Here is a 12,183-nt window from a genome sequence, read left to right on the forward strand (position 1 = left end):
GAAAAATATACAAAGATGCAAATATGTTCTATTCTATAGACAATACAGGAACCTTATACCAAATCTAGTTATCTTAGCAACAATTCTGTCAATGAGGTAGCACATGGGTCGAGATTAAACTTAATGGATGTTTTCATAATTATTCCCAGATGGATGTACTATCAAACCTAGGAACTTATTTTTTTAATTTGGTCTAAAGATGTATCTGTAAGGAGTAAACCTTGAATTTATAATTGACTCGTTGGAAGCTAGACTCCAAATAAATGGTATTTTAAAGTTATCTCCACAATTTCAACAAAACTAAAAAGTCACTTAACACAGTGGCATTCAGCATTGTTCTGTTTACCTTACTGCTTCCAATACAAATTTGTAGATTCAATTACATTAATTGCAAAACATTACATAATGTGAACACATAATAGCTGTATCTGTAAGTCACACCATCTGCCCCTTCACATGTTTCAACTCTGAAAATAGTAAAATGTTTTTTGAAAACATTATATGCTGGGGCTCAAGTGTGTAAATAGACAACTGAATTTTGTTACACACTTCTCAATCATGTATGCTGTTCTTTATGTGAAGTTCAGGGTGCACTTCATAAAATTTCCTAAAAACAATTCACTGTACAAAAGATCACTATATGACATAAAATACAGATCTGATTAGTATCTATAAGTTTTGTTTCTAACATATTTTTTGATGTGGTGAACATGTAGCAAAATGCAATGAAAAATATGAGTAATATCTGATGGTGTGTGCTGTGAAATCTGTAATAAGATTACCTTTGCAGCAACAAGTCTGTATCTGCAATAAATGAACATCAAGGCCAGGAAATGGAAAAATTCTGTACTCCAGTGAGTCAAAAGTTCCCCCCTTTTTCATTATTCTGTCTGTTGGATGTGCTGCAGTTCAAGAGGTGCATACTGTAAAGGGCTGACATTAGCTCACAGAGCAAAGGAGTAGGAGACTGTGCCCACTGAAAACTCTATTCTGAAAAGCAGTACATATTTTAGCTATTTCATTATGGTCAATATATTTTGGGTGCTTAAAGAAGGGAATGTACTATTATTGGAATAAATATAATACCAAACCCTATATGGAAATAAAATTGCAGGAGTATGTTATACATTCAAATTCTCATACTTGCCATAAATTAATAAATAACTCGCTTTTGGTATATTTTCATACAGCGTATTTAGGTCAGAAATCGTGAAAGGAAGAAATTGCTTGAGATAAATACCAGTACATGGAAAAATATAGGGTATTAACATTTCCAGACCCAGGTGTATGAAGATTGAACAGCCCATACAGCATGGCCATTTTGCAAAGACTCTGGTAGTTCAGCATCCTCTGTTATGGTGTGGGGGGGGGCAAGAACAGAAATATCTTCGTAACATATAGAACAGCAGACCTCGACATTTCACGTCTTCCATCCCACGGGTTATTTTGTCAAGAAAGAAGCTGTCCCACTGGTTGATAGACACTCATCTAAAATTTTATAAGACTAGATTTGTGCTTACTCTAGAGTCATAAAATTAACTGTCGCACAAACTTCCATTACGAAATCATTTTGTTTTTTATTTCCTTTTATACACTACGTGTCTTGACTGTAAATAGTCATCACTAGATGATGTACACAAGTCAACCAAATATATGTAGACTGCAAATACAATTTGTTAAAATGTGAAGATGTATAAACAAGTAATTAAAATAATAAAAATCATATAAGACCTGACTTAATTTCACAAAGGCATGAGTATACTAATGACAGTGTTTGTTAAAATATGAGTATTCTACAACAAACAGAGTTGTATGTGTACTATTATTTTGAATTTCCAATGTAACTTGACACTTCACACTGTTATATTAAAATTTTCTAGTTTGTATACAGAATTATTGGCCAGTCCAAGATAAATTACAACTCCAAGTTGTACTGACTGCTTTTATGTTTTGCATCCTGCTGTGTATAAATATTTAGCGGGTTTATACCATCACATTATGAACAAAGCATAGTTTGGCAGCACAAAAACCCTAAATCAAAGTTTTACATTATTTGTTATGCATGGGTACTTGGAATAATCTTGTATACCATCCTGATTCATTATTACTTTAACCACATTTTTATCTTCTTCTTCTTCTACGGCGCAACAGCCCAATGTCGGGCCTTGGCCTCCCTAACCACATTTTTATACACCTCCATATTTTAACAAATCTAAACTGCCACGCCATAGCTCAAGTGGTTAGTCACTAGCTTCCCACTGCAGCAGCCCGGGTTCAATCCCGGGTCTCGTCAAGTGGGATTTGTGGTGGACAAAGTGGCGCTGGGGCAGGTTTTCTCCGAGTACTTCGGTTTCCCCTGCCAATCTTCATTCCACCAACTGCTCCACAATCACCCTCACCTATCATCTGGGGCTGATACAATAGGCCAGAAGTGGCCACACTACAAGGGACTTAGTCCCACCCCACTAGGAATAAAAAAAATTAACAAATCTGTATTTGCAGTCTACATATTGTCATATGTAGGGGATGTGCTTGACTTATATTGGATTGAATGATTGGATTTATTGACATCTTATACACTCAATTTGTAACTACAATTAACTCTAGTGTTATCACTATTTCCACACTTTACAGTTCACTGTTACACCCACTAGTGTCCTCAGTCTTTACTGGTTGCATCCTGGCAGTCTCAATGTCACTGCAGCACACTATGAAGTCTTCTTTGCACAGCCTAATTCCTTTCTTGCCAATTATTCTCAATTATTCTGTCAGCTGCCAACTCCAGAGACTCTCTCAATTCTCTGGTGAAACAGCCAACTGCGGAACTCTACTGCCTTAAACAATTTTATTTGCTTTTTTATAACCCCTCAGCATAGACCGCAGCATAGAAAACAAAGCTCTTCTATCATTGTGTGAATTCATCTCCACAGAAACATGCTTACCCAGTTGCTCCATAACAATGGCTATACTCGTACACATCACGTCTTGTATCGTGACATGTGGTCATTACCTAGCAACGGCTGTTTCTCTGCCTCCACAGTTCTTGCTTTGAGCAAATACACCACAATATATTTGGTTGACTTATGTGCATCATCTGACCACTTATGGTCAGAACATGTAGTATATACTCGTAGTAAGAAATAAAAAGCAAAACGTTTTATTCTTAATGTAAGTTTGTGTGATAGTTAATCTTATGAATGATTCAGAACATAATACAGCTTATGTTAACCCAAATTGTTACATTTATCAACACCGACAGAAAATTTCAAAGTAAAATACATAATGCATATTATGATTCCAGGCAGTGCAACATGTTTATAAATATCATATTACAGTTCCCAGCATCAATGTGCTAAAAAGGACCTTGCAGAAACAGGGAGTCAAGATATGGTTCAGAGGGGAAATGGAATATTGTTTGGTTACAGTACCTGATCCCTCCCCAGTAATCTTGTCCTGCAGGCAGATTTCTCTCACCACAGTGTACAAATACAAATTTGCTGTCCCACTCACACCTATGTCTGTGGCCATACAGCTGTCCATTGAGACGGACTGGACAGTCTTCCAACCTTGATTCATCACCTAGAAATTATATGAAAATGATATTAATACAAAAAAAACATCATGTTTAGGTGTATACCAGTACTATCTTACCTTAAATACTCATAAATTATTCAAAACTTCTAAATTACAGCCAATTTTCCATTATTTAATTCATTTATTGATTTATAAGTTAATTAACATTGCTATATCATCTGTAACTGTAATTATTAATGAATATGATGTGTGGATAATACTGAATAGTGAATTGCAAGAGATGTTGGAGGGAATGTTTATAGTCTATATTAATGTATTTTCTATGCATTAGCTTCAGAGGAATGAAAAAAAATTAAAAAATTGTACTTATGACAATTGACATCCTTATCAATACCCTACTCATGCTATTATTCAAGGCAGATGCAAGTGTAATTCACACACATTGATTCATGTACAGTAATCCGCCCAGTTGCCTATTTAAACACAATGTAAACCACTTTGAACAACCCATTTAAAAGAATTATAAACATACCTCTGAGAAGGGATATGGACTGTGTAGACATTTTACAAATCGCTTGCACTATACACAAACGGACAGATTTATCCATCTACTTTTTATTTATTTATTTATTCATTCATTCATTCACTTATTTTACACACAAATTTTTCAATGTCACATACATTTAATCATTCTCGCCCTAAGGTTGGGAATGTGTAGCACTCAGATAAACATTCTGGGTTCAGAATCTTGTTTCAATTTACCTTAAAGTTGAAGAGAAATGATAAAAAATATTATCTTAGTTTCCTAGAAATCTGGAATAGCATACAATATAAAATAACAGCATATGTTATGAAGTACAGATTAATATATATATCACACCATACTTTCGAGGAATCCTGTGCAATACTGACAAAATACAAAAAATTATAATTCATAATTCTCTGTTATATAGAAGAAGCGGATGTATTTTCGTTAATTTTGATTGTGAATTATTTACATCATGTCATAAAAATATATTATACGTAAGATGTAAATTAAAGATTTGTAAGATGTAAATTGTTGAATCATGAGCATAAATAGTCAATACACATCCATTAAATGAGAATAAAGTATTCCATTTGTTCTGAATAATTACCCTATCTCTTTCTTATTTAGCAATTACATTTCTGACTGCTTCTGCAATGCTTCCATAATATCTTGTACAAAATAAAAATAAATAATCCATCCATGAAAAACTAAAGGTTTATACACAAATGGCAGTATGTAATGTAGTTAGTCAGTAAAATAAGGTTGTAAGTATTAACTAACTACCATACCCATTCTTCACCCCGGTTTTTTATTTCTCAATACACTGTACTGATATAATGAAACTGTATATTTTTTATAACACACATATTTAGTAAACTATTACTTACTCTTAAAACTACAATTAAATTACATTAATCTTCCATGTGTTTCTCTAACAAACTTGATAAATATAAACTATTTTTAATAACAACAGGAAATTTTAACCTCTTAACTGACACACGGAGGTTGGTGTGTTATTAAAAAAACAAAGAATTATTCATAAATGTCATTAAGTTCAGATTCTAAAAATGAAAGGCTGTGACATCACACATCCCTTGTGTTATTGCTAATCACATTGTCACATTGTGATGAGGCTTGTATATTCCAAATAGAGTAAACTCCTGCTTATCCTGCATCCAAGCATCCAGAATTCTCACAAAATTGGAAAAATTTTTAGGAAAATTTTGCCTTTTTATAAAGTTGCTTCAAAAGTAGAGTTGCAATGTTGATACATTCACCCACCATATAGTAGTTCTCCAGCCAACAGCAGAAGCGCTGTCCATCATCTTTCTTCACAAAGATGCCATTAGAGCAGAGGCTAGTTTATAGTCTAATCACATTACAGTAAATTCAAAATTTTCACCCATCAACCACTGAAGTCACCTAAGATGATTTCCACACAAGAACTAAAGTGAAAACACGATTTTTAAACAAAATTTAAGTATGCAAAGGATCAAAAAAGAGTGCAAATCCATGAAAATTTGGTTTCTGTAAATTTATTTCACACAAATGGCCAATTATTGTAACAAGAATATCTCATTCATATGCATGTCAGATAACGAGGAGTTTACTTTGATCACTTTTTGCATTAAACCCCAGAGAGTCACATAGTAATGAAACAGTGGTAGTGACTGCACATTCAATGCATGAACTACATATGGCCTTCTTGGAACCATCAGACAAATAGAAACAATGAAAAAAAGGAGACAGAAGGATCTTACATTATTGATATCAGTCATCATTCAAGCTTATACAAAAATATAATTAGTCTGTGAAATGTTACCTGTGCATTGAAATGGTTCAGGCCAAGACCATATCCGAGACAAGGAGTTCGGATGATATTCCACTCTTGTACCATGATCCATGTAAACATTAAGTGAATCAAAACCGAGTTCTCGACATACAACTTGAGCATTGCGTTCAGTAAAGCGATCATCACACAGCGGTACCCACTGCAATGTTGTATGGTTGTAATATTCAAGAAAACCTTTGTTAATTACTCTAGATCCTGCAGGAAACAATAAAAAAAAATATTCCTTTATTAATTCATGTTCATCCATGTTCTACACCCTTTGAACTCACCCTATCCTGATAATGTCTGTACAGTTAATTTTAATTTCCTTTCCCATATTTCATGTTAAGCATAGCAGGTGAACTTAATTTTACTATGTTCTACTGTGTTAGATACAGCAAAGGGATACAAGATTAATTAATCTGATAAAAATTCTGTCAGAATATTAATTACACAACCAATATTGAATTAATTTAGCCCACAGCTTCGGATATGTATTTACTCTAACATTTTTAACAAATAATCAGATATATGCCGATAATGTAATGGTATTAAAATCATGCCAGTACATCCAACAAACATCAAATTAACTTAGATTATTACTTGTAGATTCATTTTATCTTAACTTTCTAACAAATAACTAGATCAAATTTTAGAATGCTCTGTTACTCAAAAAAGAATATTATTATGCTGGTCATGTGACATTTCGAGTTAGGAGCACTAGCCCTACTGAAATTAAGATGCAGAAATTTTGTATGATAATAGACCCATGAAAACTGAATGGCACTGAATGGCAAATTACCTAAGTATGAAAAAATGACATAACTACACGTACATTTTTTGTTACACTCTTCTCTTGATACCATGCTGCAGAAGGCATAGGTCAAAAAGGCTAAACCATGGAAACTACCTGTGTGGTATAATCTTTCAGGATTATAGAATGGACCATGCCAGTGGAGATTGTGATTTTAAAGATTCATGAAATGGTTTATTATTATGATGAATGTATCCTTCTTTTTTTGTGCATTGTTCATTTTCCATTTTTGAGGTAGACAAAAAAGAAGTCATCAGAAGAAGACAGAGATAGTAATACTCCCTAGTCATTGATGAGTGACTTCATACAATCATGACCCAATGCCCGGCAAATATGTTCTCTTTATTTCTTATGTAATTCACTATAGTTCCAAGCACACAATTCTGCATTTAACTTACTTTTAAATTTCGTTATACAGTAAACTATGAAAACAGTCCACTCACCAAATTCATGATCATAAGAGTCAGACTGTGTTGTGCAATTTCTGCCAGTGCAGAGACGAACTGATTCACTAACAGGTTCAAATGGCAATGCATGTCTGCGATGTATAACCTTGTTGTCTTCTAGAGATGCACTTGATGTTATAGGATGCATTATTATCTCTTGGCCCCGTACCCCCTGTGCCTTCAACACTCCCAGCACTAGGATGCCAACATTTGGAGCAAACTCCATCACAACCCCAGGTCTTATTGTTAAGGTCGCCTGTTGGACAGAACAGTATGTCTGCAGTGCAAGCACAATTTGTCAGTTGTTATCATAAAGTACAATAGTTTCCCTTTGGCATACCTGAGTTACAGTCCTTCAAAGTATCTGAAATGTATGCCTTTTCCTAGGATCATTTAACAATGTAGTAAGTGATAAGTTTAGTATTTATTATAAAAGATAAAACAATTCCATCCAGTGTGACTTGTGAAGTTTTTCTTATTTCAATTCTTAATGCCTTATTTTGTTTGTATATATGACATTTGTATATATGTAACCCATATCATGTTTTGCCAACATTTTGGTATATTTAGCAATGATATACATAGATTATACATAACATCAAATGACAAGATGAATATGAACTGAAGTGTGTTAAGGATGTGATAATATACTTACCTGGGGTATCATCCAGGAATTGCCTGGACAAAATGAGGACATAAAAACATATCAGAATAAATTATCTCTAAGCTAAGAGTAAACCAAGGATATCCCTAACATAATGAAAAAGTTTTAACCACTGCACTACAGAGGAATGTCCTCATAAACAGTGAATTCTACATAAAAATGATTTTAAGAAATTTTAACATTCCTGGAACAAGTCTAATAATACATTTCTCTTATAATCAAGTTTTTCTGCTTCCTCCTCTCTACAGAACTTGCTGGTATTTCACTCAGCCCAATAAATGAACAACTCATAAACCAAAAGGCTTCTCACCCCAGGCATAACAGTGATGTCAGAACGAATGATGTACGGACTGCTACGTTCATAGAGAGTCAGTGACTCCTTGAGACGCCCACCAAGATTATCTTGGTCAATGATCATGGGCTCCTCCCATGACACTGACATGGAAGAATCGAATGCATCTTCTATCAGATATGGCCTAGAGTAAGAAGTGATACACACATTTACAGTTATTTATTTCACAAACTCAAATTAAAATTACCAGAACCACCGAGTATTTTTACATCTGTCTATACAACAAATTCTTATATAAATATACACATATATATATATATATATACATAGATTATTTACATTAAAATCTTAAAATCTTGGAAACACCTGTTCGGCTCTATTGGGTCATCATCAGTTCATCATTATCTGATGATGACCTAATAAGGGTTGAAGCATGTTGTGTTTTAAAATTTTAAAATTCTAATGTAAATAATCTATATTTACATATTTATATAAGAAACTGCTGTAAAGACAGATGTAAAAATACTCAATGTTCATGACACACATTATATTACATTATATATTAACAATGGCACCTTCTTCAAGTACAATCCCATTTACAACAAATAATCACATATTTTTTACAATAACAGTCAGTTCAGGGAAATCCTATTCTCCAATTTACAGTTTGTCTACATAACACCCTCTGGCTTAACTCACCTGAATGTAGCTATAGCATGGTTGTTCCAGTCATCAAAATCAAATATTTTCTTCTTGATGTCACTGACATTACCAGAACCCCACCAGTTCTCCGCAACATTGATGGCAGTGTTAAGTTTAGCAGTCCGTATCCCTGCTATCAATTCATAATCCAAGCCATTATTTCCAAACAGGTTACGGTTCACATTCACCTTCTGAATTCCATGAAAGCCAATAACACATGATGGCGTACTGTAAACCTGTAGAATATGAAAACGATCAGACTGGAGATCAGGCATCAAACACATTACTTCATGGGTTCTGCGACAAGCACTGGAATATTGTCTTAGGTTGTGAGATTACCTACCTAGTTCTCACTACAATGAAATCCTCATTTGAAGTTACTTGGGGGGGGCAGTGGATTTTAAAACTAAACTGTGGGAATTCTTAAATGGAGGAAATTCAAAACTGAAATTATTGACCTGTAATCTTTAAAACTGATGAGAGAAAACCTTAAACTGAGGAATATTAAATGGAGCTTCCAATTATATGAGGTATGACGTTTTCATAACAGAGAAAATTCGTAGTGTCTTTTGGATTATGATGCCACATACTATTGTAGGTGGGAACATATGTTTTAGAGGAACACACCAACTACATCTTCGGGGCAGAAGTCCATTTCTATCTAGAAGGTCTTAATACAGTTCTCATTAATTCATAAACTGTGCTCAATCTAAAACCATCTTCATAAAATTTCTATGAGAAAGAAAATAATATTCAGCTGTATTCAAATTATGAGTGTAATTAAATTTGGCATGCTGATTACATAATAAAGTATGACATGTCTACAGTGAAAAGCTTAGCTGGAAGATCTTTCTGGTCATAAGAATATGCAGCGATCACAAATGCAAAATTAAGTCTAACAAGATCTGTTTAATACAGAAACATAAATGAGATACAAGATTTTAATGGAAATTAATCTGCAAGAATACTTATATTTTGTTCATCAAATTTTGTTTTGTACTGTTTCCTGAGATTCTTCTGAAAAAAAAAATATGTTTGGGAAAGAATGAAATCAACAAATTACCATATATGAAGAAGACTATAATGTGCTATTGGAAGGAGTATAAGAAAGGGAAATGGAAAATAGCACAACACTGAAAGGCGTATTACTCAATAACATTAGAGTGTACACATGTAGCATTACTTTCTGACAAGATTTGGATCATATATACTTAGGATTTTACTGTGGAATATTTCTTCTTATCCTATGTGCCTATATGAAACAATAATTTGTCCAGAAAAGTAGAATTTCAACTTAATTGATATTTTGTTATAAGCAGGTTTAATGTGACACCCATTCAAACCTGACAAGGAAGAGACATAGTTCACAGTTACCGCTACACTAGCCTGATCAGTCTTACCTGATGGAAGCCTCTGTTGAGACCAGCACTAAAGTGGTTGTCTTTAACTTCATTCTCATAGAACCTTGCATCCACTTCACCAAGGATTTCAGACTGACTGTCTGCTCTAAATTCAACCATATATATGCCAGTATTCCTTAGGATACGATTGTAAGCTATCCTCATGCGTTTTTCCATCCCTCTGATGGATACAAGACCACTCTTGCACTGATTGTCTTCAAACATGTTATGTGTTAAGTTGAGCTGTGCAAAATGTCCATCCACCACAAATCCAAACTGTTTATTGTTCCTCCATGTGTTATTCTTTATGTAGAGGGAATGTGTAAAGTTTTCATTGTATTGCCACACATAAGGGAGCGACACATCAAATCCGCCACCTTTATTCCGCTCAATTGAATTAGCTTGGAGGATCCAATGAAATAAGTTGTTTGAGCTACGAAGATCCCTAAAACACATTATTTTATTGTCAGTATTCTATCATATTTTGTTTACTCTAAAACTAGAAAACAGGACTGGAAAATTCTATTAAACCTAAACCCAGGAACAAACTACTGACCTAATCCTGAGCCAATTTAATCCAAAACACCTCCTCCCAACTTATTTCTCTAAGATCTATTTTAATGTTAGCTAACCCCATGTTTAAGTGCAGCAGATAAATTTCCAAGGAATGAAACTGTTTATTTCTTATTCAGAACTGGCACAGGAAAACACATGAGAGGAAATTAAATTAATAAATATAGTATATGTTTGCATCTGTATATGAGCATATATGCACGTGTGCACTTACATAAATCACAATACCCTTAATTAACTTTGCTTGGAAACACTAACAAAGTTCCATTAAGTCAGCTTTATTTATAATTTTTATCTTCTAACGTAGTTCTGCACAGTGCCATATTTTCATTAAATTCAATTTCTACATTTGGTAAGAAGTTTCAGTATAAACTAAGTTAACTTCACAGAGCAGAATTCTTCTTGTGAAGCTATTAATCTCTCATCTAGACAAGAAATTCCCTACCATTTATGAAACCCAAAAGTTTATTACCATGTTCAAAAGAACCTAACATTGAGCCCTGTCCTGATCTAGCTGAATCAAGTCTACTGACTCACATCCTACTTTTCTGTGATACATTTTAATAATATGCTCTCATCTATGCCTAATCTCCCATGTGACATATTTCTTTCAGTTTTTCCAACTAAAATTGTGTATACATTTCTCATATCTCCAATATAATCTGAATATCCTACCTATCACCTTTGATCTGACTGCCCAAATAATATTTAATGAAGAGGAGAAATTATGAAGCTCCTTACTGTGCACTTTGGTGATAATATTATTTACTTTCATGTGAGCTTTCTCCTTTAAAGTTTTAAAAACATAACTTTTTTAGGAAAAAAACATACCTGCTGAAATGAAATATCCCCCTTCCATTGTCAGTAATGAGGGAATTGTTAATCATTACTGTTATCTCTGATATATTTGAATGATAGACATCCCAGAAAGGGGAATGAACAAAAATGGCCTCCTCTGTGTTATATGAAATATCACAGCCAAACAATTGTATAGATTCATTTGACTTGCGCAAGAAATGTTCACCGATCTCATTTAAATACCTGAAACAAACATCAAATAGAAGAAATATCACAAAATAGACCGCTAGGTATTAAAAACTAACTAAAAATAACTAATAAATTATCTCATAGCATAACCTGAGAAATCAAACATTGCTAATACTGAAGCACATCACTGTACATGATCCTGAGCCAGTTGCATGCACTACCCATCCTCAAAACTCATGTTCTCAGGATCCATCCTGTTTCATTTTCAAGAAAATCAATGAAGCTGGGGATTATGTTGAATGAACACAATTTCAAAATAAATGAATCTGACAATATATGTGCAAACTCACAATAACAAAGTGTCATCAAAAGCAATTCATTAATTTCAAGATGTGACACTGGTGTGATTTC

At 33.7% G+C, this 12,183-nt stretch overlaps 1 protein-coding gene across 2 annotated transcripts in view; it reads right to left on the reverse strand.

The window, feature by feature from the left end:
- Nucleotides 1-12,183, reverse strand: part of LOC111862072 (protein bark beetle) — a 119,008-nt gene that overhangs the window by 24,533 nt on the left and 82,292 nt on the right. For both annotated transcript variants that reach the window (XM_023847152.2, XM_023847151.2), the window contains exons 17-23: nt 11,617-11,826; nt 10,213-10,657; nt 8,810-9,048; nt 8,129-8,294; nt 7,152-7,410; nt 5,886-6,110; nt 3,429-3,579 (exon numbers count right to left, since the gene is read on the reverse strand). In XM_023847152.2, the coding sequence (XP_023702920.1) occupies nt 3,429-3,579; nt 5,886-6,110; nt 7,152-7,410; nt 8,129-8,294; nt 8,810-9,048; nt 10,213-10,657; nt 11,617-11,826 (1,695 nt within the window). The remainder of the gene's footprint in view (nt 1-3,428; nt 3,580-5,885; nt 6,111-7,151; nt 7,411-8,128; nt 8,295-8,809; nt 9,049-10,212; nt 10,658-11,616; nt 11,827-12,183) is intronic.

The sequence above is a fragment of the Cryptotermes secundus genome, unplaced genomic scaffold, assembly GCF_002891405.2.
Source record: "Cryptotermes secundus unplaced genomic scaffold, Csec_1.0 scaffold400, whole genome shotgun sequence".
Lineage (NCBI taxonomy): Eukaryota > Metazoa > Arthropoda > Insecta > Blattodea > Kalotermitidae > Cryptotermes > Cryptotermes secundus.